Source organism: Ciconia boyciana, chromosome 1, assembly GCF_034638445.1.
Source record: "Ciconia boyciana chromosome 1, ASM3463844v1, whole genome shotgun sequence".
In the NCBI taxonomy this organism is placed as follows: Eukaryota; Metazoa; Chordata; class Aves; order Ciconiiformes; family Ciconiidae; genus Ciconia; species Ciconia boyciana.
In genome coordinates this window covers 193,477,372-193,502,598 of record NC_132934.1, presented here as the reverse complement: position 1 = coordinate 193,502,598, position 25,227 = coordinate 193,477,372, and the positions used below count along the sequence as shown (strand labels likewise).

The 25,227-nt window shown below is 39.3% G+C and overlaps 1 protein-coding gene across 4 annotated transcripts in view; it reads right to left on the bottom strand.

Moving 5' to 3' along the window:
• DCLK1 (doublecortin like kinase 1) overlaps positions 1 to 25,227 on the bottom strand; it is a 249,765-nt gene that overhangs the window by 73,814 nt on the left and 150,724 nt on the right. For all 4 annotated transcript variants that reach the window (XM_072850361.1, XM_072850364.1, XM_072850363.1 and 1 more), the window contains one exon: positions 3,690 to 3,806. In XM_072850361.1, coding sequence (XP_072706462.1) covers positions 3,690 to 3,806 — 117 coding nt within the window. The remainder of the gene's footprint in view (positions 1 to 3,689; positions 3,807 to 25,227) is intronic.

The following is a 25,227-nucleotide window of genomic DNA, read 5'->3' as shown; positions in this document are numbered from 1 at the left end:
CGTAACTTCTACTTATGCTCTAGTCATTTAGGAGACTCTCTAATACTGAGATGTTTAATGTAAACAACATGGAAAAAATTATCTGCCCGTATGTGCACTAGATGGTAATTTCTCTATTCTGCTACTGTCATGGGTACATAATTTCAATAAATAGGCAGTATTTTTAGGCCTACTGGATGGCAGAATAGTGAAATCTGTACATATTGTCTGCATTTAATGGGAGAACTTCGTTTTTTGTCTAACAATATCTAAGAGTTAGTGTTTCTTTTTCTTTCCACTGTTGTTTTTTTAATGTAGTGTCTAATATCAGATTGCGCATTTTTAAAATCTATTCATTGATTGGTTTTAGTTGTATGTGATCTAAAAACAATTCTTGAGGGCAAGTGCCCACTTATGGCAATTGCTTCCTTTTATGACAATAATATTGATGTAAATACTCATGCATGTAAGGTTAGAAATAGGCTTCCTGTAACACTCACACAATTTGACCCCACTATTTGCAGAAAGCAAATGCAAGAGGCACAGACAGCCAAATCAGATCCACTGTCCCCACTAAAATTAACTTCTATAGAAACATTTTCAATTGTTTGCCCTTTTTAAGCTGTAACCACTTTAGAATACAATAGAATAGAATAGAATAGAACAGAACAGAACGGAACGGAATATTTCAGTTGGAAGGGACATACAATGATCATCTAGTCCAACTGCCTGACCACTTCAGGGCTGACCAAAAGTGAAGGCATGTTATTAAGGGCATTGTCCAAATGCCTCTTGAACACTGACAGGCTTGGGGCATTGATCACCTCTCCAGAAAGCCTGTTCCAGTGTTTGACCACCCTCTTGGTAAAGAAATGCTTCCTAATGTCCAGTCTAAACCTTGTGTCCTGTCACTGGATAGCAGGGAGAAGAGATCAGCACCTCCGTCTCCACTTCCCCTCCTCAGGAAGCCGTAGAGAGCAATGAGGTCGCCCCTCAGCCTCCTTTTCTCCAAATTAGACAAACCCAAAGTCCTTAGCCGCTCCTCATAGGACATACCTTCCAGCCCTTCCACCAGCTTCATTGCCCTCCTCTGGATGCATTTGAGTACCTTAACATCCTTAAATTGTGGGGCCCAGAACTGCACACAGTACTCAAGGTGAGGCCACACCAACGCTGAATACAGCAGGATAATCACCTCTTTTGACCGGCTGGTCATACTGTGTTTGATGCACCCCAGGATGCGGTTTGCTCTCTTGGCTGCCAGGGCCCACTGCTGACTCCTATTGAGCCTGCTGTCGACCAGCACCCCCAGATGCCTTTCTGCAGGGCTGCTCGCCAGCCACTCCTCTCCCACTTTACACTTGTGCCTGGCATTACTCCATCCCAGGTGCAGAATCTGGTGTTTGTTCCTGTTAAATTTCCTGCCATTAATGACTGCCCAATGCTCCAATCTGTCTAGATTCCTCTGCAAGGCCTCTTGTCCCTCAAGAGAGTCAACAGCACCTCCCAGTTTAGTATCATCAGCAAATCCGCTAATGGTGCATTTAACTCCTGCATCCAGATCATTAATAAAAATATTGAACAGAACTGGCCCTAGAATTAAGCCCTGAGGAACACCGCTGCTCACCGGTCACCAGCCAGATGTAGCCCCATTCACTACAACCCTTTGAGCCCTGCCCTTCAGCCAGTTCTTCACCCAGGCTCCTACCGTTTGACAAACTGCTCTGTCAACATCCTATACATTCCTGTAGGGCTTTGTCTGATACCTTTCTCTACGAAAATCTTAATTACAGTGTCCAAATGATTATGTCAAACAGGCAAGGACATGGACCATCTTTTGACAAACTAGTATATGCCTATTTCCTGTAAATTTATTGTTTTTACATAAGATATTTTTAAGATGGGTAAATCTTTCATTAGCACAAACCATTCAAAATGGTTTGCATTTTTAATATTTCCACTACACTGTTTCTTTTCTTGTTATAAATGTAATCACTTATTAATTATTATTGTGGCATAATGAAAACATTCCTTTTTTTCACAAGCTGTAAAATAATCTCCTGATCTTTTGCAGTGATTGAACATGTAATGGTATTTTGCTCAGACCCTGTAAAACTGAACTGCGGGAAATTGAGATTTACTCACCTACACTTCTCCTGCATGTTTAAGTAAAAATAGTACTATTTCTCTCAGGACCAAAACCAACAAGGTATCACATACTCAACATGGCAAAAATGTTGCTAGTCCCATGGCAGAAACATTTGTTATGCATAGCAGGACAGTTATTCCACATAGAAATGAACATATACAGTTCAGTGTCCATTACCTGTACTCCCAAATGAATATTCATTAAAAAAAACCAGAAAGAGTCCATAACATTCACACACCAAACAGGGCCTCCCTTGGTGAAGTTTAATTTAACTCTGTTCCACCTAGCTACAAAGAAAGCTACTTAATATATGTTTAAGAAAGAGCTACTCTGGGCTTGTTCCTCACAATTGATATTTCTTCCTATTACCTCTTTTCAGGTTTCTCTATTTCAGCTGTTCTTAGGATGCGTAGGAAGCACATTGCCTCCCAACCCTGCTACCCACATCTACGCCTCTGTCTCTCATTGTGTCTCTCCCACTCTCCTCCTTCCCTGAGCAAGGATGCTTTTTTCCTCAGCTTAGCCTTCTTGTGAAAAATATCATTCCAGCTGGGCCATGCCTCCCTTCTTTGAAACCAGCTAAGAACACCTGGGTCATTCTGATCACCACCTCCCCATAAAGACCTTATAGTGCTGGATGCGGGTCCCAGTAAGACGTTCACTCCCTTTTTGGCACAAGACTTACGGCAGAAAGAGTGAGGTGGCTTTCAGACAGCTCTCATGTTTGCCTCTTGCCAAATCCACATTCACAAGCAATGCTGCAAATGCTGGATTGGGTCTACCCAACTGGCCCACACCAAGTGTTATTTGTACTTTAAGGTACCAATACTGGCAAATTATCGAATGCACTTTTTTTGTTTATTTATTTGTTTTGCTTGGGAAAAAGCTGCAGGGGGGAACTAGTCATAGACTATTTAGTGGGAGCAGCTGCAAAGGCAGCCAAAGCGAGGTCTTCAGACAGAACTTTTTAAAGCTTTTTGCTGTGTTTTCTCCAGCCTGTACCACTGGCTTGTTAGGTCAACTCTGACTTATTTCCTCCTCAGCTACCTTTGCATCTCACATTCACATCTGTAATTGCATTCTTTCTCTGCCCTGCCCCCCTTTCCTCAATATCCTGATTGTCTTAAACCTATCCTTTCCTCACTGCTGCCTCTTAACTCCCTCAGAAACAAAATACAAAAAAAGACTGTGAGATAAAACTTTTGCAGACACAGATTCTATGCTGCGTAACTTGGACTACTATCTGCATTATGCTTATTCAGTTCCTAGTACAAAGAATACCTTTTTGTCAGTCTGTAGGAATTGGCAGCAAAATCATGCACAGAAATTAAAGTAAAATTAACTGTGGTAATGCCAGAGTATGATTTATAAAACACTGAAGAATTATTTTGTATTGGGAAGACACTTCATCTCAGATGCAACTGAGAAAAGTGAATTTTTACTATCAACTGTTTCATACATACAATGTTTTTCCACAGAAACATGTAATTTTAAGCACATTGCCAATTGTATCAAAACAGATTAGTTGCTGTTCTTAAGAAAGACTTCTTGCTTGCTTTACCTGAGCTGGTAGAAGCAGGAGACTTGCTGCGTCGGGATGGGCCCGGGCTCTTGGTGGTGCTCCTACGTGAAGTCGAAGCTATTTTGGTATAGGAAGTGGATTTCACCACTCGACATTCTAAAAGACAAAGAAACTGCATAAGTTAGCAATTAAGAAAGTCAGCAAGATGCTGTAACAGAAAGAGCACTGAAAAGCACAAACATTTAGCCCACGCTTGTTTTCATTCATCTTGAGGAGTTTTATGGTAAAATATAAAATCTGTATAAATGGCTCCATTAAAATCCAAGTACAGTATGTACCACATCCCAGACAAAGAACTGCTGCAGTAATCCAGACTTTTAGATACCATGGTTACTGCAGGTACTTAGGACAGCTTAATTTAACAGTGCTGAGACTACACATAAAATTTATTTGCTTTTGAAGATTTCAGCACAAGTAATGTAGTGGGTTTTTTGTAAACAATCCAAATGCAATGTAAGCATTTTTGTCAACCTAGGCAGTCTCCTCTAGAAGAACCGGAAGGCTGGTTTTATATATCAAAATGTTAAGACTGTGCAAGATGACGCAGGTGTCTGTCACTCATGAGAGGTTTGAAGAAAGTGAAGCAGGTTTGTTGCTCCTGCTTAATCCTCTGGTGAGCAACAGCCCACATTGTATAGCACACGCAATTCATCACAGGTTGAGGGAAATGGCACTACTTGCTCATAAGAGACATCAGTAAAATCAATGAAGAGGCGAAATTACCCTCCCACTTGAGAACACTGCAAGATGTTCAGGTTAGAGTTTATAAACACCCACACAGCTCTGTAGGCATTCTTGCATTGCGCCTGCAAAATGGTTCTTGGCCTGAGGATGAAAGAACTTAGTGTGCATAACGCTGATGTCTTGCACTCATAACGGATACTAAATTAATCACCAGACATATTATACAGTCGGGGAGAAAAAAGGATTTCCACTTCTTAGCCAATATACAATTAGAAGTCTGCAGTAATGTTTATACTGTCTTCACCTGACGATGTCAGTATACTTCACTTGTTTAAAAATACATCAATAAACATTTAGTTCTGTATCAGACTTGTTCCCCATTTTCTTCCCATGGTTAAGGTTCCTCAACATAGGTTAAGAAAAATAAACAAGAATTCTTTCTCCCTAGTCAGAAAATACCATGTACAAGCCTGCACATTATTTAGTCTTCACAGATGATCAGTGGAGCCTGTAACATAGTTTAGACAGATTAGAGAACAAAGAAATAAAACTGAGCATAACTAATTAATTTAAACATATCCACCAGAGAATGATGTCATAAAGTGTATTTCTCTTGGCTGCCCTAACTGTTTGTCTTTCGTCAAGCTGTTGAAGGAAGCAAGAACTAACTGATGCCTTACTGAGGGAACATCCAGCACAGCTGAGAGCAGAGGGGACCAGAGAAATACCCTGATTTTCCCAAAGAAGCTTTTCTTCCCAAACTCTCCCACCTTCCTAATGCCCAATAGCAGCTAATTTCTTTCTGTTGACATTTTATGTGATTCATTAATGACTATTCTCATTTTATACCAATTGATGAGTGGAAATGGCGAAAAACATTTACTCTGTTGTAAGAGGAAATTATCAACTGAAAACAGGAGGAATCAGATGAAAGCTTTCAATTAGATTCCACTAGATAACTACAGCAGGAACCTTACATTGATGTATTGGCATAAACTGCTGCTCCAGAAACCGTCTATACATGTCGAATGCAACCAGGTTCTTTACCTTTTTTGTAAACAAAGATTTTAAATGTCCAAACACCTAACAGCCAACTTGTTTGATAATGTAAAACTAAGACGTAATCCCAGTGTGGGCCCCATTTACAGGAATCGGTCGGGAAGGGAACTGAATATTCTAATAGTCGATAAACAAAAGGACTAAAGTTGAATGACCCACTCAAGCTAAACCGATTAGACTATAGTCATTCGCTTAGCAGAAAAACTTAAAAGTCCATGAAGAAAACAGGCAGCTACTTTCTGTAGTATACTTTACTATGTAAAAAGCTTTCCTCTGTTTCCAGCATGTAAAGAAAACAATTATCTGCATCCCTCTCTTGCAATTCATGCTATGCACTAAACCTTAACTCTCATCTTATTACAAGTATTAATACTCATTCAAGTTCTCTGAATACCTTATAAGCACCCAGAGTTAGAATGAGGTTAGAGATATGATTTTGCATTTGAATGTGTATTTTCCCTCATAGTATTAGAAAGGACCAGGCAGAAAGTGGTATGAAAGGAAAGAAGAGGCAACTAAATGCACATCCAGGTTATATTTCTATCCTACTGATACAATGCTGTCTAGGACAATAATCAAGATAGTCCTTACATCATTTTCACCCAACATGTTCAGAAATTAGAAGAAAATAATTATTAAAAGGTTATTCTTCTTCATCTGGGGTTTGTCTCACATGGGCAAGGAAGGTGTGGATGACCCTAACTGCAAAGGCTAGCGGCATCTTGTCACCATCTTCCTTCTCTCCCAGCAAGAAGTGCTCCTGCTGACATGCGACGGAGGGGTACTACCATTTCTGGGAAAGAGGGAGGCTGGCAGCTGGCTGCACCCATCAGGGCATTTGACCACTGCTCACTACTGACAGTCTCCTTAGAAAGGGTGATGTTAGGAGTGGTGTGCAAATTGTCCTGATGGGCTACATATAGACCATGACCTGTTACTTGAGTATCCCTATACTAGTGGCATATTATCCTATAAGGAAGCCACCTCTCACAGCTAGCTGAACATTAAATCTCTCACCACTGGAGCAGAAACACAGATGATCGTATGTTCAAATGCTAATTTGAGAAATGAACAATTATCACAGGATCACAGGATAATCCAGGTTGGACATGAGAAGGTATCTAGTCCAATTTACTGCTCAAAGCTAGAAGTAGCCTCACATTCACAGTCCCGGTCCACTTGGAGGACACTTCAACCAACCTGAGGAACAACACAGCAGTGCATAAACAGACCGGGAGGATCTTGGAGAGCATCAGTGACAACTTGTGATCCCAGTGATAGAGAAACCAGTGAGGAGAGATGCTCTGCTCACACTCCCAAAAGAGGGCTCACTGGGGATGTGAAGGCTGAAGGCAGCCTTGGCTGCAGTGACCGTGAGATAGTGGAGTTCAGGGTAAAAAGCAAGATCACAATCCTGGACTTCAGGAGAGCAGACTTTGGACTCTTCAGGGATCTTCTTGGAAGAGTCTCATTGGATAAGGCCCTAGAGGGAAGAAGGTCCCAAGGAAGCTGATTAACATTCAAGGGTCACCTTCTCCAAGCTCCAGAACAGTCCATCTCAACAAGCAGGACGTTAGGCAAAAATGCCAGGAGGTCTGCATGGATAAAGAAGTTGTAACCTGGAAGGAATATAGAGCAAGTTTGAGTATGCAGAAACACAGTTAGGAAAGCCAAAGCCCAACTGGAATTGAATCTGGTGAGACATGTCAAGGGTAACAAGAAGTACTTCTTTATGTACATATAGAACAAAAGGAAGACTAGGGAAAATGAGCTCCCACTGCTAAATGAGGCAGGGGCCCTGGTAACATAGAACATGGAAAAGGCTGAAGTACTGAATGCTTTCTTTGCCTCAGTCTTTACTAGCAAGACTAGCCTTCAGGAATCCCAGGTCCCAGAAGCAGAGGGGAAGTCTGGAGAAAGGAAGATCTACCCTTGGTGGAAGAGGATCAGATTAGAGAATATTTAAGCAAAGTAGACATACATAGGTCCACAGCACCTGATGGGATGCACCCCCCCAAGTGCTGAGGGAGTTGGCTGATGTCATCACAAAGTCACTCTCAATAATCTTTGAATGATCGTGGTGATTGGGATAGGTGCCTGAAGACCCAGCAAATCTCACTCCTATCTTCAAAAAGGGCAGAAAGGAGTACCCAGAGAACTACAGACAGGTCAGCCTCACATCGATCCCTGGGAAGGTGACAGAACAATGAATCCTGAAAATTATTTCAAGGCACATTAAGGACAAGAAAATAATCAGAAGTAGTTAGTCAGCATGGATTCACCAAAGGGAAGTCATGCTTGACTAACTTGACAACCTTCTGCAATGAAATGACTGGCTTGGTAGACGAGGGGAGAGCAGTGGGTATTGTCTACCTGGACTTCAGTGAGGCTTTCAACGCCATCTCTGATAAGATCCTCATAGACAAGTTCTTGATGTACGGGCTTGATGAGCAGACAGCAAGGTGGATTGAAAACTGGCTGAATGGCTGGGTCCAGAGGGTGGTGATCAGTGGCAAGAAGTCTAGTTGGAGGCTAGTAACTAGCAGTGTATCCCAGGGGTCAACACTGGGTCCAGCCCTGCTCAACATCTTCATTAATGATCTGGATGATAGGGCAGAGTGTACCCTCAGCTAGTTTGTTGATGACATAACACTGTGAGGAGCGGCTGATACACCAGCAGGTTGTGCTGCCATCCAGAAGGACATTGACACGCTGGAGAAATGGGCTGACAGGAACCTCATGAAGTGCAACAAGGAGAAGTTTGAAGTCCTGCACCTAGAGAGAAACAACCCCAGGCACCAGTATATGCTGGGGTCACCCAGCTGGAAAGCAGCTTTGCAGAAAAGGACCTGGGGGTCCTGGTGGACAACAAGATGACAATGGGCCAGCAATGCAATCTTGCTGCAAAGAAGGCAAATGGTACCCTGGACTGCTTTAGGAGGAGTGTTGCTAGCAGGTCGAGAGAGGTGGTCCTTCCCTCTGCTCAGCACTGGTGAGGCCACACCTGGAGTGCTGTTGTCCAGTTCTGGGCTCCCCAGTACAAGAGAAACATGGACATACTGGAGAGAATCCAACAAAGGGTCACAAGGATGATTAAGGGACTGGAGCATCTCTCATATGAGCAAAAGCTGAGGGAGCTAGGACTGTTAAGCCTAGAGGAGACTCAGGAGGAATCTTATCAATGTATATGAATACCTTCAGGAAGGGTGCAAAGAAGATAAAGCCAGGCTCTTTTCAGCAGTGTCCAGTGACAGGACAATAGGCATAAACTGAAACACAGGAGGTTCTGTCTGAACTTTTTTACTGTGAGGGTGACTGAGCACTATAACAGGTTGCCCGGAGAGGATGTGAAATCTTCATCCTTGGAGACATTATAAAGATGTCTGAACATGTTCCTGGGAAACCTGCTCTAGGTGGCCCTGCCTGAACAGGGGAGTTGGACCAGATGACCTCCTGAGGTCCCTTCCAACCTCAACCATTCTGAGATTCTGTGATTCTCAGGGCTTTGTCCAGTTGTTTCTGGAAAATCCCCAAGGATGGAGACTGCACAGGCTCCCTGGGCAAACCCATTCCGGTGCCCGACTGCCATCACAGTGAAAATGTTTTTCTTTATAGCCAGTCTGAACCTCTTGTTTCGATTTATACCTATCATCTCTCATCTTCCTACCACGCATCACTGTCAGGAGCCTGACTCCATCTTCTTGATGGAGAAGAGATGCTGCCCCATTGGTACTGGGGGCTGCTGGTAAGTCTTCCTGAAGCCATCTCTTTTCCAGGCTGAACAAGCCCAGCTCCATAAGCCTCTCCTCACAGGGCAAGTACTCAAGCCCCCCACCATCATGATGGTCCTCCTGTAACTCCTCATCACAATTTAGTGATGTCTTCCTTGAACTGGGGGACTTGAGACTGGACACAGTATTCCAGATGTGGCCTCACATGTGCTGAGTAGAGGGGTCTAATTACTTCCCTGTCTTTACTGGCTCTGCTCCTGTTTATACAGCCCTGGATGCTGTTAGCATTTGCTGTCAGGGCAACTCTCTCTTCTCTTTAGTCTGTGTCACAGAAATTTTCTCTCTTTTCTTATTTTACTATTCGTACAAACACTTTTAAGCTCAGTTATGAACTTATCTGGCATGATTTTCTTTTTCCTCTCAAAAATAATTTGCAGGTCATGAAGTTTTAAAAGGTCGTAGTTCAAATGAGCATATATTGTCTCTGCTCAAATACCACTGTAAATTTTGTCAAGTGCCATGTTTCCTATGGGTCTACAAGTTTATTCATAAATGACACAGGCTACAGCACAGCCTGCAGAGAAGCACATGGGCAAGCCTTCAGTGCCGCACACATCAGGGTCAGGCGACTCATGCCTTCAAAGACTGTGGCAATACTAGCTAGACAGTGGCAATACTAGCTAGACAGTCTAAAAGGATTTCCACAGTCATGGGAAGAATGTAACCATGCTGCTTGTTGCAAATAGGTCTCAGCTCCCGTGAACAGTTTATGTATGCAATTCTGTTGTCACATTTAGTTTGGAAAATTAAATTTTACTGCAGGCAAAGATCCCACTCAGTAACCACAAACCACTGCTTGTCTCCTCTAAGACATTACCATAATCTGCCTGTTGCTGTAGGAAAACTATGTGCAGATAAAGAGGAAGGGAGAACAAAACAAAATTGCTTGTTTTTTAAAACCATATTTTCTACGCAGAATCTATACTGGTAAGGAAATAAATATGTATCTTCTCCTCATCAACAAAATTCTGATAACTACACAACAGGTCCTTGGTAAGCCGTGAAACAGAAGAGCATTTTTTCCCCTGCTTTTCTTTTGATGCCAAAACTGTATCAGAAATAGATCTGAACTCCTGACAGAAGAGAGTTATACTGCCTTTCTCACTCATGTGGGCATGCTCAGCCAAGAAGAAACACCAGATGTTTCTATAGTATGTTCAGTGAGGAAAGAAATGTATCACGAAGTCCCAGTCCTTCCTCTCACCATCAACTGACTAAGATTAAAGGAACAAAATTATGATACCCAGGGTAACGGGAAGCAAAAGAAGGTCAACTTTAAGGTCTGATCACAGGCTTTATTGCTTTCCAACTCAGAATACCGGATAAATAAGAATGTTTTTCCAGCCAAAACATCTTGCAATAAGATGTTCTATCATATAACTACAGACAGAACTACGAAGTAGAAGAGAAAAGTACAGACTATCGGCAGCGAGACTAACTGCAGTCCCTTTATAGCACGGAATATTACCACAGAGGTCTGAGGCATTTAATGGACGTTAACAACAATAAGGCTGAGAAAAAAAGAGGAAATATCCCAAGGCTACGATTTGACATCAAGACACCATAGGGACAAGATAAGGAACACGAAGTTCCTGAGACTGGTGGTGTCAATGAGCAGTAGGAACTGGTACAACTAGGAGGAACCCCAACATATTTACTTGCAAGCTCTTGATTCTTCCTGTTGTCAAATGTATAAAATGTAAGCATGAGGTAATTAAGGGATGCTAACACGCAGAATCATAACGCCTCCAGTCTCCAGCTCTGTGATGTTCCATTTCCAAAATGTTTCATTAGCTTCTATGTTCACTAGATTTTACAATGGCAAGAAAGCACCAGAAAGTAACTAATCTGCAATAAAAGTGTCATAAAATGAACAAATTTAGCGTGTTTCTAGAGAAGACTGAAAAGTTATCTAAATCACCAGGGGATCAAAAGGCTTACTTGTCAGCTACTCAGAAGTTGACTGTATGGCCTTCATGAGTTCTTTCTGAGCTAAAATATCACTCTGCTGTGTTTTGCTTTTTTTTTGAGGTCTGTGTGTAGGGGATAGATGTTTATTTTTTTGGTATCCCTGCCAATCTATTTCTTTAAGACGAGAACGTTTAACTTGGTTTCAGGAACAGCTGTATCCTACAGATAAGCAAGGAGGACGGATCAAGGATGTCTGTGGTTGTTGGTAAGCCACTTTACTGTAAGCCTTAGGCTGCTACCTTTTACCACTGCTTAAAGACATTTCCCTCACTAGCAATGTCCTCAGGCCAATCAGTAGATCATTACTCCAAATGCAGTACCGATTTTAGTTTTTAATGTTAAGAGCAATTTGTTCCATGTTGCTAATTCTTAATGCAGCTAATAAGATTTTACTTTTCAGTTGCATTCATGCCTTCAATTAAAACCAGTAATCTTCTGTTTGCAGAACTAAGTTTCACTCTCTTCAGTAAAAGGAAAATGGTACCATCCTGTATAGTGGCATTGATATACACTGGAATTCACCCAACCCTTCTGATGAATCAGTGGCAGCTATGACTTGTAATTACAACATGTTCAAAAGGGTAACTATCATATAGTTTCCAGAAATGAAAGGGATATAGGGTGTTTCACAGAGGTTTAAGTAATTTCAAATCTTCTGTCGTCATGGTTGTGCCTACTTCAGTCTTGTTCTGCATGTCTTCCTGTTCAATGTGTTCCTGATGCAGATGGACAGTGATGTATGTGCAGAATAGAAAATCCTAAAGTTTTATCCCATGCACTAAGATATCTGTCACTGTAAATGCATGGTTTTTTGAGACATCTTATCTTCTGATTTGATTTCTTACCAGTAACCAGTCCTCCACTCGTGATAAAGATTAGGAATACTATTTCAACTCTGTGCCAAATATTTGTGGTAGCAAATACCTAAATATCTTTTTTTTCTACCGAGAACCATGCTTTGACTGGGGTATAAAATATAGAAAAAGCTAGATTTTCTTTCATCTGAAAAATCGTTCTCCAATTCTGAAACTAGGATAAGGACAAAGCAAAAGCCACATACAGTAAAATATGAACAATTAAAGCAATCTATGCCTTATTGCAAATCAATAAAATAGACAATCTTGCAAGCTCTTAGGAACCCAAATAGCTTCACCCAGCCTAAGAATGCTTTCAGATTGATGTACTACTCCAAAGATGCCTTGTAAGTTAGAAATAAGGAAGGTATCTGTGAATTCATGTATTATCACTAATATTTCATTCTGCTGTGTGTATAACTTTCAAAGTCCTTATTTGTTTCTAAATTCAGTGAAGTGTCCCAGAAAGTTTTTCTAAAAAGGTAAATAGATTTTCTGTATAATCAAAATGTTGCTTCAAGTATTTCCTACTTTATCTTCAAACATGCTCCTGTCTGCGTAACTTAAAGACACTGTTGGCAGGACTGAACTCATCTAGTACTAGATAGCGAAAAATATGATGCATACATATGAACTATTGACCCCATGGTCCTTCTACAGTCAATGGAACATGTTCATTTCTGTGACCCATCTTAGAAATGTGTAAGTTAGGAAAGATGAATCTTACTCATGAATGACCAGATATAAATTACAGATTTTGAGTACTGAGGGTAGGGTGAACATACCCTAATGAGAAGCAGTATCTTTGGATGGGGTTGGGCTCTTTTACTCAATACAAAGAGTAACACAAGATTTTTGCTGTGTTTCATGATCTTACTGTGTATGAGTAGATTATATCTTCTCCAAGTGCTAACTTTTTTGTCAGAATCATCTCACACAAACCTCCATATTAATATTTCGGCTATACAAACACTGTGATGTTAAATTTTACTTTCAACAGAGAAAGAATCTTCTATCATGAAAAATTCCACCCCACAGCAGTGATAATAAGGAGTTAAAAAACATTTTTCATCACTGCAACAGCTTCTCTGACAAGGCACAATATCTAATTATTTTCCAACTCTGCATTTGTAGGCAGCCAAAATTAGAAGACTTCTTCAAAACCTGCTAGCCTAAATGAACCGGAAATATTTCCTATCAAATCCATGTGAATGAATTTGAATGTGTAAAATACTAATTTCTGAAACTGAAATTGCATTATCAGAAATTATTTTTAAGAAACTTGAAGACTGAATTGAAATAGGAATTTTATTTGTCGTTAGCTACAACACACTGCTAGCACACTTGTAATCTTTAACATGGATGTCTTGTGTGCCTTGCCACATACTCTGCTTCACTTCCAGAGATTTTATTTATCACTGTGTGCTCCATATACTTTACCTAAGCTGTTCCAGTGCTGATACAAATGTTCATTCGTTTGCCCCTATATTCAGAACCCTCCCCCTACTTCTGCAGGTTTACCACACTAGCTGCACTGACCAAAATATCAGAAAGTTACTTTTAACTGGAAATGCTTAAGACAACACAACTGATTACAACTGCAATCAACTATATTATTTTTATTTATCACCTCAGCATTATTCTTCATGAAACAAAGAAATATGTCCTGCCTTTGCTTATGGCTTTCTTTTTATTTCTGTGACAAAAGCTTGTTTAGTGGGCATATACTCTAACAGCAGATATCCCTCAAATACCCCTGGTGAAGTCAGGGGGAAAATTAATCACTGAAGTGCCTTACTTTATGTGCACAATTTGGATGGCATTTTTCTTGCTATTGTTTTATTCATGCAATTGGAGATGAAATGAGAGGATGGTACAAATTCATTAGTTCTTAACTTTTTTGTTCAGCAAGATCAATGACTTGCTTTCCTGTTCAGCGCAAAGAGGCAATATTTGTCATATTACCTATTAAAAATCATCTTGTTCTTTACTTTGAGAATAAACAGACCTCCTGTCCAATCCATATGGTAAATATTAACATCATCCTAAGCATCAAGTACACAGGCATTCCATCATATTTTTTTTCATTCCAGCCTAAGAGAAGTGACAATGTTGCGGTCCAACAAATTCTGGGTTTTTGGTACTACTGCTTGCTTTCTGAAAGGTATCACTTGTTTTCAACTGTCTTCCATTTCAAATGACTCTTTTGGAAGTTTACAAACTCAAGTCTTTTCCATGGTTAGAAAAGTAAAAAGTCCCGATTTGCAGAACATTGGCTTCACATGGAAAGCATCAGCTAAAGGTATTACTGAGAAATATCCATTCAAAACAGTTAACTTTTAACACATTTTAACCAGGTCTCCTGAAGTTACAAATTTTTCCGTGTAACTGATTTGTGGTGAGGGAGAAAATATGTATTTAAATGGAATTTTTGCTTTGATGCTTTTTCTAAAGTAAATCTGCATATTTATAATGCCCTTATCAGTCTAACAACTTTATTGTGCAGTATTAAGTTTTAAAAGCCTTTTTTTTTCTTCAAAGAAACAAAATACACTATACTGGTGTAAAGATTATAGTCACAATGGTTAAGCACAAACCAAATTCCCATGGCACTTACACAGCTAATGAGTTAGATTAGCAAGGAGTCTTGCACAAAAAAAAAAGTATATACAAATATAAACTATCCATTAAAAACAGATGAATATGAGAAGCCAACTGTTTAATTTTTTTGTTCGTTTCAATTTTCATTAAAAAGACTAACCGCAACCAGGCGGGTAACATAACTTTGGCAATAGCGGGATTAGAAGACAAGACGCACTAAGAAGAGAACAAGTTAGACAGAGTCCTTAGATAATGTTTTCAAATTAGCTAGATGTGAAGAATATTTAGGGACACACCTGAGACAATCCCTGAGCTACCAGACACTATTTTTTGAGAATTGTGAAGGACAAGTAAAGTTCCAAGAGACTAGAAAAAGTCAAAGCAAGTGCTGACCTTCAAAACTGGGACAAATCAGAAAACTGGGAGTTACAGAACAGTCAGCCTAACTTCAGATTATGGAAAAAATTATCCAAAGGGAGGGTATAAAGAAGACAGAGTCAGGCTCCTTTCCTTTAGATTGTGGCAAGACAAAAGGCAATGAGCACAAACTGAAACACAGGAAGTTCCCTCTGAACACCAGGAAACACTTTTTCACTCTGAGGGCGACTGAGCACTGGCACAGGTTGCCCAGAGAGGTGGTGGAGTCTCCAGCCTTTGGCGTATTCAAAAGCCATCTAGACATGACCCTGGGCACCTGGTTCCTGGTGGCCCTGCTTGAGCAGGGGAGTTGGACCAGATGGTCCCTTCCAACCTCAACTATTCTGTGATTCTGTGACAATACAAAACAATAAAGGAAAAAAATAATTTGAAGCTTAGAAGATATTAAAATTATATATAGTAGTCTAAATAGTTCTGTCGAGAACAAACTGTGTCAAAGTAGCCTTCCTATAACAGGATAACAGAGAGGGACAGTAGAGATGATAAACTTTTCTAACCGGGATTTTGAAACCCAAGCCGCAACTTAGGAAAATACCATGTACAGAAACTGCTTTAAAGATGGGTATTGGAAAACCAAACCAGAGTAGTTACCAATGGTTTACTGTCAAACTAGGATGGAATGAGCAGAGGAGTTCGCCAGGGTTTTGCCTCTGAGCCTGGTGCTAGTCATTATTTTTCTTAATAAGCTGAGTATGCATTTTAAATCTGGAGATGACACTACCATAGGTAAAGCTGTAAGCATTGTAGAAGAACATACATGGTATTTGGAAGAATGCTGAAAACTGGAGAAGTCATCAGAAAAAACAGATAGAACTCAACAAGTCCAAAGTACTACAACCAGGAAACAATAAGCAACAGAAAAAGGTAGAAGCCAACTCACTACAAGAATCAGTTGCATAAATGCCAAACAGCAGTTCTGCAAAGAGGGATCTAAGTTTTGCAGTGGGTCTGCATCTGAAGTAAACTACTGCCGCAAAAGGAATCATCATCCTGCTGGTATGAACAGGAGCACTCTGTGGAGGACAGAGGACTCTTGTGAATTACTCTGTTCTCCTCAGGGCTACTGCAGTGTTAGCTAACACAACAAATCCACTTTTGTGTTTCCCATTTAGAAACAAGGCTTTCACCTTCAGAGGGTTGAGAGGATACCAAGAAAGATCACAACTCTGGGAAACATGACCAATGAAGGATAACTAATATAAATGGGATCTTTAGTTCAAAAAAGAAATGATGAGACAAAATAGCAGCCTTCAATACTTAATAGACTGCCAAAAAGAAGAAAGAATAAATCCCTACTATTAGTTGCATCACAAATAGGACAAAGAAGAGTGATCTTAAGTTTCTAAAAGGTAGCTTAATTCAGGCATGAGGAAATGTGGTTTTAAATGCAAGGATAAGGAAGTACTGGAACAGATCATGTGGAGGACTTGTTGAATTTCCCTAACTACAACTTCACACAGACAGCTTAGCCAGAAACCTGTAAAGTGAATTTAGGTATAGCAGGTCCTCCCTTAGGACCTCTCAGATCCCTTCTATGATTCTTTTGATTAAGTCTTCCTAGTATGACTCACAGAAGGTACTCAAAAGTTTTTTCACTGTCAGCACTTTTGTCTGGATTTAGTTGAAAGATAAGTGAAAGGAAGAGAGGCACCCTAATGTAAAACTGACTGAAAGTCCAAGAACATTTTAGCAAGAGAAAAGTGCTTGCTTAATGGGTGAATTAAAATCATTATAATTTCCTGAGTGCGGTGACTATTGAGATATAAATCTTTTGTCTTCAAAAGCCAGACTGATTAGCTTTAAGAATTTCTCTTGGCAGGTAGCAGAATTGATATCTCCCAAAAAATGCAGACTTTCTCCTTCACAGACAATTCAGAATCTTGTTGGCTAACATCCTCTTGTACCATTAAGATGTATGTATATTCCTTCCAAACCAACTGTATGAGGGAACTTAATACTGAGAGAAGAGGCTTCTTACCAACTTCATGGATTACATCCCTTTTTACTCTTATTGGACAGATCTAAACTGATTTTGTGATGCTAGAGTTGCTTGAGGAGGCACGGCTCTATCTACATCTTCCACAACTCAATCTGTTCTAGAAACACGTCTTTCATTCTTAAGCCCATATATAGGCATGTCCAGATGAAAAAAACAAAACAAAACCAGAAACTCACACATACTAGCCCTGTTCAAGAAAAGCTACCATAAAAAAAAAAAAAAAAACCAAAACCCAAAATAAAAGCCAACCAACCGAAAACATGTTAGCCCACACCATCTTCTGAAGCAGTCTGGATTGTAAACATTTGAAGCAAGGATCACAGCTTAATATGCAACTGATGCTTAAATGATAATCAACAAGCAGTGGGTAGGCAAAGGGGGACAGGAGGAGTGCTAACTATGCATCGATAAGACTATATTTATACACATTCAGTTATGTTATTGTTGGAAGCAATGCTTTACTTTCTACCTTATAAAATTACAGGTATCATTTATGATAGTATCTAACATTTCAGTGGATCGTTGTTTTTAGAGTCTTTTTTGTAAAATTATTTCACTACTGAGTTGCATAAACTTAGCTGATATTGGACAAATCCAGTTTGAGCTGACCTCCTTCCATTAAATGAAGGCCATTACTATGATTGACAAAGTATGCTACGCCTAACAATGCAGTAGACAAGAATGTTTTGTAGGGGTGTCTCATTTTTTTAATTCTTTGACCCATGTAACTTTTTGTTCTGCAAGGTGGTGTCCAAGAAACATCTCTAGCCCTGCATCTCCTCCATTACTTTTAAAGAAATTCAAATGTGGAACCATATCCATTGCTAATTTTTAAAATAAAGATGAAATTCTACTAAGTGTTTGAAGAGGGCTGTCATATGGGTTGACAAAACACTGGGCTGCTTTTGAGTTGAAGTCATGTAGCAACTATGAAAGATGAAAAAATAATTAATTTAACAAGTTCTGCCGTATTATTCTTTGTGAGTCACCCACAATTTTCTCAGATATGTTCTTTATTTAAAGTCTTACTTCTCTAAAACATGCATTTAGAAGTTTGGGATTATTCAATATTTAAAAGTAAGAGTATTCCTAGTCTTGGAAGGGATGCAACACTCAGAAGCTGTTTCTGAACTGATAAGGAACATCTACCCATAAAGACCTGATGCAAAGCCAATGTTTACTAACTTATTTTCTATAAATATTCTCAAAAAAAGACACTTAATTTCCTGTGAAAAGTCATTCCAATATATTTTTTACAAGAATATTTTCAAAAGACAAATACTAAGAATTCCAAACACAGATAAACCCAAAAGTTAACTTAAAAACCAGGTTTATTCCCAAGACATATTCCTATTTTCCTCTAGACATTCTAAGAGAAAATGTGACTTCTTTCTCACAAACTTAAGCACATATAGAGCAATGTTGTTCAAAGTCACAAAATACTGAATTAGGCAACAATGCCAATGATAAAACATAGTCCCTAGAATTCGTAATTTCCATTCTACCGGTATCTGGAACCCAAGAAGCTCTTCACGAACATCATAAATCCGCTTCATAACCAAATGTAGAAATACTGAAGACAAAATATCCTTGCCTTAACTTTCCAATTTGCTTCTAACCTCCCCGTGGTTTTGTCAGTGTCAGTCCCAGCTTCCCATATGTCTGTTCCTCCCACAAAAAAGCCTCTGCACTTTCTCTGACACCAACTCCTATGAATAGAAAGCTCTCCCTGAGGCGACCTGCACAAAGCAGCTTCCCCCTCTGTATGATCCCCCGATGATTTTATAGTTTAAATATTGCAATCGGGATGATGTAACACAATGCAAAACAAACAGATGGGTGAGAGATGTAAAGCATGGCCAGGCCTAAACTGGAAAACATCACTGCCAGAAATGTTGTTGGGCTCGCAGCTGCTAACACTGTTCCTGGGATGCGTGCACACTGAAGCTCTGCTGGCAGCTGCATTGCTGGCCAAGGTTTGTGGCATGTGGTTCTATTTAGGTGCCACAAGCTGGGCTTTGTTTGCTTACTCCACATTTACATGTGCCTGCATGCAAACCTGTGGAGATAAAAGATAATTCCGGATGCCAAAACTCTGTTGTGTAGATCAGGCATGTTTTCCTACGCTGCAAGAATGCTATGAACAAATAGGAGTTTTTCAATGAGGCACGTTTACTTTGTGACTGCAGTGTAGAGATCTGGAGGTACCATCCTAGATTTAACTTGAGTACTGGTAGCAACTTAGCTACACGAAAATGGAACTCAGAAAGGTAAATTAGCATATGTTAACTTCCGTGCTGCCGCAACAGACTGCTTGACTGTGTGAGAGGGTTTATTTAATTCTCACTTGGGCATCTCTAGTATTAACAGGAATTCTGTGATGGTACTGAAGAAAAATAATCAGTCCCAGTCCAATTTCTTTCCTAATTATTATAGTCCATGCTATCTTTATGCGCCAGAAGGTGCAGTTCATCAATCATATAAAAGCAGAGTACCAGAGACATTGCTTTAAGGAAAAGTAATTCTAACAATAAAGAAATATTGGAAAAAAAGATACAAGTATTATGAAGATAAAGCAGTGCAAATGCAACGATAAATCACAAGAGAACATGGTAAACCAAACCCTCAAGTACTTGGGATTGTCCCATCACCCTATAGATTGTGACTGGACAATGGTGTTCCTGCAGCATTTATGGTCTAAAGCCAGGAGCAAGGAATGCTTGATTGACTAAGCTATACATCCTAAGTGACCAACTGAAACAGCTGAAGAGCAGCAGTATCATTTCAGCTCCTTGAACTGTTTCAAACAAGCAGCACCTTTTAAAGTAGCCAACCTGATGCATAAATTGCCTTCCTGCTCAAAGAGGAGCTCTTTCCCCGAATATTCACATCTGATGAAACCAAATGACAGCTTTCTTGTAACTTATAAGCTAGATATTCTATCGCCCTCTCATGGGTGAGGGGCATACAGTGCAAACAGTAGAGTCTGAAATTAAGTCTCTAGAGTCTGAAATTAAGTATTATAAATCTGAGATATTTCTAGATATAAAAGTAATAGATATAGATACAGAAGTAATGTTTTAGATGTGTTGAAAGCCATTATGGAGACACAAGGAGTTTTCAGAAGAGCATAAATACTGAATTCATACATTATGTCCAGCAGAGTAGGATTTGTAGGATCTAAAATACCTGGATTAACATCTGGGCCGCTTTGAAACAGACAAATGCAAACAAAGATTTTCATTTTGTTCATTATTTCTTCCATTCCTTCACTGAAATTAATATTTTTATGGGGTAAATATGACTTTAAAAACAGATATAGATAAACAGAGGTACTCTGCATCTATTCCCAAAAACCTAACTCTTTATTCTAACAAGCTTGCAAATTACATACCGATACCTAACAAGGTAACACAGTTGAATTACATAGTTGTTATCTGCAAAATTGGTCCACTTCCAGTTATTATTCAGGTGTCAGAAGACATGAAAGGAATGGATTGATGAGGCAGGAGGATATAATGATCCATATATATTTTATTGAAGCAAAAGATTTTTTTCTGGCTATTGATGCAAAGACGATGGAAAAATTTACACAAATGCTCCCAAAACTAATCAGACTTCGAGGCAGAAGACATCATCAGCCACAGTTCCTACTCACAGGCACCTCATCAATGATTTAACATGACAGAGGGGACTGCAGCTTCATTATCTGGTGATATTTTATTTATTCATATTTAATTACTGCATATCATAACAATTCGAAACTTGACTGCATTGCAGAAGATGAGGGAAGGAATGAAGCTGTTATACCGGCTGTACTAACACATCTGCTTCACAGACCTACAGGGATTCACTCAGCCACAATACATAATAAGAGTGAAAAAACACTTATATTCTACAAATGAGTTACAAATTCTCCACATTAAAATTGGGTGAAATAAACAATGATGTCTTCAAAATTCACATAGTGGACATGAAGAATTCTATTTATCTTCATTATATGCTGAGAGTGTTTGGGCCAAAACCCCCAATTTAGGTGAACCATGAGGAGGAAAAAAAATGATGGCAGGGGAAAAAAAAAGTAACATGACAAATTAGCAGAACCAAACCTCTCCCCCAGTGGGAGGGAGAGGTGAAGGCCAAAGGGTAGATTAATCTTGCTATATCATATGGTCTTGATCTTAAAAATTTCTCTGCGTGTTTAGCAGAAATCACACGCACAATGGGGAGACTTTGAAAAGATCAGGAGCCAGAGCAGATTAAGATGAAATGGGGCCAGATCCAAAAAGCCGTCAACCTCCCACCCTTTCCTGCAGACTCCCATGTGGGCAGGAGATTGTTTCGTGGCTCCAAAGTGCTTGTCTGTGCTGAGCTCCTTGACGAGTGCTCTCGCTCCCCGCGTCTCTGACAGAGAAGGAGTTTTGACTTCTCTTTTCACAGCAGTATGAGCCGCAGCTGTGGACACAGGTAACCCCTCTCACTTTGCAGCCCCAAATTAATGTGCAGAACCTGGCTGATCCAACCACACACAAAAAATGGATCCATGCCCAAGCAAAAAAGAAATAGTATTTTTAAAAAGCAAAAGAAATGAGAAACTCCATTAGGTCTGTTTTAAAACAGTAATTTGAAAAAAATAAGGGCTCCAGCAGATGATCAGGTTACTGCAGCTTACCGCGTTACCGAGTGTCAGCTGAGTCACAGCAATTATCTGCATATATGTGTGGTAAAAGTGAGTTAATGCAACATGGCTTAGCTGAGCCTACAATAGAAGAAGATTAAATTATGTGCAGATGGACAATTGCTACAGCTGAGCTGATGTGCGATTACTTTTCAAGCTACTGAAATTGCTTGTGTATGTGAACTTCAAAGTCTACCAGCCAAACAAATAATTTAGAATAAAAAACCCCTGGAATTTAAAGGGTTTTAAAATAATCTATTTATTTAATGAGTGACACAATGACAAAAAATGAAGAAGGACCCCTAAAAAGTGTAAACGCTGTTGTAACTATTGATCTGAAAATTCAAATGCATCCATACGGAAAACTGTTTGACTAATTTGCTTTCAGAACAGCTAGGTGCAAGAGCATATGTCCATTCACATAAATCTAACAGCAGTGTTTTCACTCTCTTTTAAGATAAAAGATAATTTGTTCCACAATTTATGATCTCACTGACTTCCCATATTGAATTAGGCAGCTGAAACAATCTCTATCATTCTGCAAATTATTATTAATATGGTAGCCTACACATACACAGACCGATATGTTCTATTTGAATTCATTGTGGGTGAGAATAACATAATAATTTTATGAGAAAGGGATGCACATCCACTAATGACAAACTATTACAAACATCCACTCAGAACTTTTGTGCAAAGCATGCCAAACACAAACACCAACATAATTCCTAGTTTTACACTGGCACAACTCTTGCATTCTGAGAGAAGGTTTGAGGTTTGAGAGAAACCTTGTGTAAATCAGATACTGTGCTCCCCTTTCTTCATTATGAAGAGCAACTCAACAGACGTATATAGCAACAGCTGTAAAAGTGTGTATACTTCTTCAGTTCCTCTTTTTTTAATTCTTGTTAATTTTTTTCTCAATTTCCTAATTAGATGACTTACATTTGTTTGCTTTTTCAATATTACCCTATAAATGGCTACCAATCAAGTTATTACCCACTGAACTAGGCAGAACTCTTTCTTCCCCCTAATTTTTCCCTGCAACCGTAACTCCTTGCTGGTTTCCCTCTAATATTTAGATGGGCTTGAATGAAATGCATTGGCTTGTACCTAATGCAATGCATGTGTTTATGGAACACAGCGGGTGCATACTCCATTTTCAAAAGACATAACAACAGAACAGCCATTTATGAAAGTTTTACTGTTTCTGATTCTTGCTTCCTCTTCACCTACCACCCCCTCCCAGAGTCCAACTGGAACATCTGGGTGCACTGGATTAAATAACGGACTCTTTGTTTGAAGAAAATTCACAGGAAACATTAAACTTCTCTTAAGACAGGAGAGGTTAGTGCATGGGAGCCAGGACAGGAGAAAGTCAAGGAGTCAAATGGAGAACTGTGATTCTTGGGGACAAATATTTAAACGTATCACTTGGATGTGTGAAGTTCTACCACTGATACGAGAGTCTTGGTGAAGTACGTAGCAGCTAACTGTCATGGCAACGTGGGGTTCCTCTGCACCTCCTATACTGGAGGGAAAAGGCGGAAATAAAATCTCACCTAAACAGGTAGGGACGAATCTGGGAAGAAATTCTCCCTTTCCATGGGAGAATTTCTGCAAGGCTTTGGTGGATGGACTGTAGTTCAAAGAAGACTATAAAGAATTTGGTCTGATCTGTTATCTTTGTCTATTTCTGCACAACTTTCCACACGTTAATGTATCTCAAGAGGGTGTATGCTACATTTTCTTTTGCTAAATTACACCATGGAGAGAATAAAGAAGCTAATAAAACCTGGAGAAGTTATACAAGAGGTGTGCATTGTTTTTCCAGTTCAGCTTGGTGAGGAAGCTTTTTTGATCAATAGAACTCTACATCCATCCTTGGTTTAATACAACACATTGCTTTTTCTTACTATGGCAAATGAGCAATTAATTTAATTTTAATCTGACGTTAGTTTAAATAATATGGAAAGTTCTATGACATTAATTTTAGATGTTAGCATTGGTGGGTTTTGGTTTTGGGGTTTTTTTTTTGTTTGTTTGTTTGTTTTTTTAATCTGCATAGATCCAGTCCCCAAAGGCAACTGCAGATCTTCTATACCTGGACACCATTGTATCCAACAAAAGATTTCTACATACATAGGTATCTAAATATTTTATGGCTCCCCTAGCAATTTGAAATGGAAAATGAATCTCTATGGAAGCAATAGAATTTCAGCATAGCAGCGTGCTGCTCGTCTCCACAAGATTAATTTTACATCTCAGGCATAAGCTATTTTTTCTTTATGTACGTAGGGGGTGGGAAAATATGTGGTGATTTTACTGTATTGGTACTACAGAAGTGGAGAACACCTACATAAAGCAAAAGCCTTATGCTTCGCTTATCTGGATTTATTCTACAATCTACTAAGCAACAAAGGAGGCAAGGGACAGTCTTATCTGTTTTCCCCTTTTTCATCTTACATGGAAAGAATACTAACCAACCTGTTTAGGCTGTTATCAGATAGAGGACCTAGATTCACATTGTGAGACTCACCTCAAAAACTATCACCTGCATGACCTGAAGAAGAAAAGCCATGTTGCACACAGCAATGAGAACCTCTGCACCCACCCTAGTGAAGCTTGACCTTCCCTAAGCTGGGTAATTTTTCTTCAAGTTTACTGGTCAAAACCCAGTAATTTTGCAGCTTCATTAAAATAAACCTATGTGAAAAACAGAGCTATGTATTTCATCCTCAAATTCCAGGCAGCAATGGAGAGAGGCTGCAGCAAAGGATTCTTTTAGCATATGCATTGATAAAGAAAATTTATTCTAAAAGCATGCTATAAAAACGAACCAAGAAGCAATCCAGTCTTACGAATTTTTTTCCTGTCATTTTTACAAAAACTTTTCCCCTCATTTCTTTTGAAATTCTGTAACTTTCTACCTGTACATCATATTGAGTACCTGAAAGAAACTGACTGAACTGGTTTAGCAGATAGTTAGCCTTCTTTTAATACCATATACCTTGGGGTTTATGGTTTCCATAATTAAATAATGTTGAATTATTTTCAACTTTACATATACGGTCTAGAGGGCTAAATGTCTTAAAAGAGAAAACAACAGAAAGCAGACTTTTCACAGTTTATTTCACTCTCCAAATATTTTTAGAATTTTTTTTTTTTAAACAGCAGCTGTTTAATATGCACACTTCAGTGCACATTCTCAGTTTGTACATCTTGATTTTAATTCAGTTACCATAAAGGGCCTATGACAACATGTTCTAGCTGATGATGTTCCTCTTGGATTGTATTTGGCTGTACACAAAGCTTCTAACAAGACTTCCTATTTTTCCCATATTTTCTTAAATAAATCATTGTACATATTTCTGCAATGATATTTTAGGGTTGTTTTTAATTATGTGGTTTTGATTATTTCTTTTTTTACTCTGAACAGGAC